Source organism: Engraulis encrasicolus, chromosome 24 (assembly GCF_034702125.1).
Source record: "Engraulis encrasicolus isolate BLACKSEA-1 chromosome 24, IST_EnEncr_1.0, whole genome shotgun sequence".
In the NCBI taxonomy this organism is placed as follows: domain Eukaryota; kingdom Metazoa; phylum Chordata; class Actinopteri; order Clupeiformes; family Engraulidae; genus Engraulis; species Engraulis encrasicolus.
In genome coordinates, this window is record NC_085880.1 from 23,597,957 (window position 1) to 23,600,456 (window position 2,500).

The 2,500-nt window shown below is 43.3% G+C and overlaps 1 protein-coding gene across 3 annotated transcripts in view; it reads right to left on the reverse strand.

The window, feature by feature from the left end:
- Window positions 1-2,500, reverse strand: part of slka (STE20-like kinase a) — a 38,286-nt gene that overhangs the window by 20,625 nt on the left and 15,161 nt on the right. For all 3 annotated transcript variants that reach the window (XM_063191458.1, XM_063191457.1, XM_063191456.1), the window contains exons 7-9: window positions 1,897-1,978; window positions 1,211-1,342; window positions 1-70 (exon numbers count right to left, since the gene is read on the reverse strand). The exon at window positions 1-70 is cut by the window's left edge and continues 1,112 nt beyond it. In XM_063191458.1, coding sequence (XP_063047528.1) covers window positions 1-70; window positions 1,211-1,342; window positions 1,897-1,978 — 284 coding nt within the window. The remainder of the gene's footprint in view (window positions 71-1,210; window positions 1,343-1,896; window positions 1,979-2,500) is intronic.

The following is a 2,500-nucleotide window of genomic DNA, read 5'->3' on the forward strand; positions in this document are numbered from 1 at the left end:
GGGCGGCCCTCTCGTCTTCTGAGCTGCCGTTGCTGACGTCCGATAGGGCGCGCTTATGCCTGGGCACCACCTGTAAAGACACATGAAAACAAAAAAAGGACCATATCAAACTAGGTTCAGAAAGATATAATCACATATTTTGTTATCTGAATGTTTTACTGCTGTTGTAAAGTAATTCTGTGCATAGACTATTCAGCATCATCATGGCGTTTCTGGGGGGATCTCGCTGACATCACTCGGTTTGAGTTGTCCCCTGAAAGGTTTTTTTTTACCACATAACCAAACGAATCACTACAATAAGAACTCCCCATTCTCCAAAGGCAACCTGTAATTTGCAGAGTTGCTCCATTTCTGACAGTGTCATTCCAAGTCAGTGGTGGCTAGCTATTGGGGGCACAGGCTGTCCTGAGCTATGCTGTATTACTCATTAGGCCTTCCGTACACACACACATGCCAAGCCACTTTCCTCCAAAACAAAGAAAAGTGTGTTTAGCCCAGTTTCACATGAAGTGTGTGTGTGTGTGTGTGTGTGTGTGTGTGTGTGTGTGTGTGTGTGTGTGTGTGTGTGTGTGTGTGTGTGTGTGTGTGTGTGTGTGTGTGTGTTCATGTGAGGGCCACATGACATCAATACAACACACACTGTCATTCCCAAGCAGGCAGGCACTCGTCAAATAGATGTTTCAGTCTGACGGGAAACAGGGCTGAGCAGTGCAACGCCGCAACATATGCAAAAGTTCATTCTCTCCAGCATAACATATTCAAAACAGCACATCCATAACTTCTGATATAGGTATAACATAATATATATATACATATATTAATATATACAATAATATATGTATACAATATTTAAAATAGCGTGAATAATAATCTATATTTAAAATAATTATGTGTATTATATTTATAGTAATTTTAGTAATTTTAGTAATAGTAATTTTATCAGGTGTGTGTGTGTGTGTGTGTGTGTGTGTGTGTGTGTGTGTGTGTGTGTGTGTGTGTGTGTGTGTGTGTGTGTGTGTGTGTGTGTGTGTGAGAGAGAGAGAGAGAGAGTGAGAGAGAGAGTGAGAGAGTGAGAGAGAGAGAGTGAGAGAGAGACAGAGACAGACAGAGAGAGAGAGAGAGAGAGAGAGAGAGAGAGAGAGAGAGAGAGAGAGAGAGAGATCAGTGTAACTGTACATGCATATGAATGAGTGGAAGAGTTGTCATGTACCAGCAGGGTGTCGCTCTCCTCCTCCTCCTCTTCCTCTTTGCCCTCCTCAATCTCCTCTAGGACTTCAGCCTTGGCCTCAGCGATCAGCTCCCTCATGGGCTTGCTGTCCACCACGTTCACCACAAATGGATGCTGCAGAAACACAACACAATTAAAAGAGGTGAATGACTCTGTGTGTGTGTGTGTGTGTGTGTGTGTGTGTGTGTGTGTGTGTGTGTGTGTGTGTGTGTGTGTGTGTGTGTGTGTGTGTGTGTGTGTGTGTGTGTGTGTGTGTGTGTGTGTGTGTGTGTGTGTATTCATATAAACACAACTTCTGACAAACTGTTTGTGGGGCGGGTGTTCGTGTTGCTTACATTGGTGACTGGGAACACTTCAACAACATTTCAATAGTCATGCCAATGAAGAAACTCGCATTAGTGAGAGAGAGAGAGAGAGAGAGAGAGAGAGAGAGAGACAGAGACAGAGACAGAGACAGAGACAGAGAGAGACAGAGAGAGACAGAGAGAGAGAGAGAGACAGAGAGAGAGAGAGAGGAACTTCAGTGGCCAGTTTAGTGTATAGCTAGTGGCATATTACTGTTGTAGTTATGAAGGCCATAAGTAATGCAACACTGCAGCAGTGGTACATTGTATGTGTGTATGTGTGCATGTAGTGTGTGTGGTCAATGTACTGTCATCCATCCTCACCTGCAGTAGTTGAGCAGTGTTCCACCTGTTGTCCATGTTCTTGTCCAGACACTTTCGCAGGAAGTCCTTAAACTCTGCCGACCTAAGGGGCATTTAAAGAACATGGTTAAGTGATAAACATGGCCAAGTTAACCAACAGGAAGTGGCAAGCCAGCTAATAGATAGCCCACTACACCTGTCATTTAGTTAAGAAAATGAGGACTTGCAACATGGTTTACGACTGACTCAGGTTTTTGGAATACGCCCCTAGCCATAATATATGAGCATGCACAAAGATTAAACTGCACACCTAGCCATAACACATAACCATGTACAGCAGGGGTGTCAAATTCAAATTGACTGAGGGCCAAAATAAAAATCTGGAACGAAGTCGCGGGCCAAACTGTTTCCCATCATGTATGGTAGTTCAAATGTGTCTGCACACCCTGTGACACAGTGGTGTAGTCTACTTTTTTGTGGTGGGTATACTGTATATTTGAGCATTTTTTGAAGTGGGTATATTGTATATTGTATCTAAATAATGGATCAATCAATTTTAAGTGGGTATACTGAAATCCCTGATTTTGAAGTGGGTATACTCTGTATACCCGCGGTCTACGTAGAC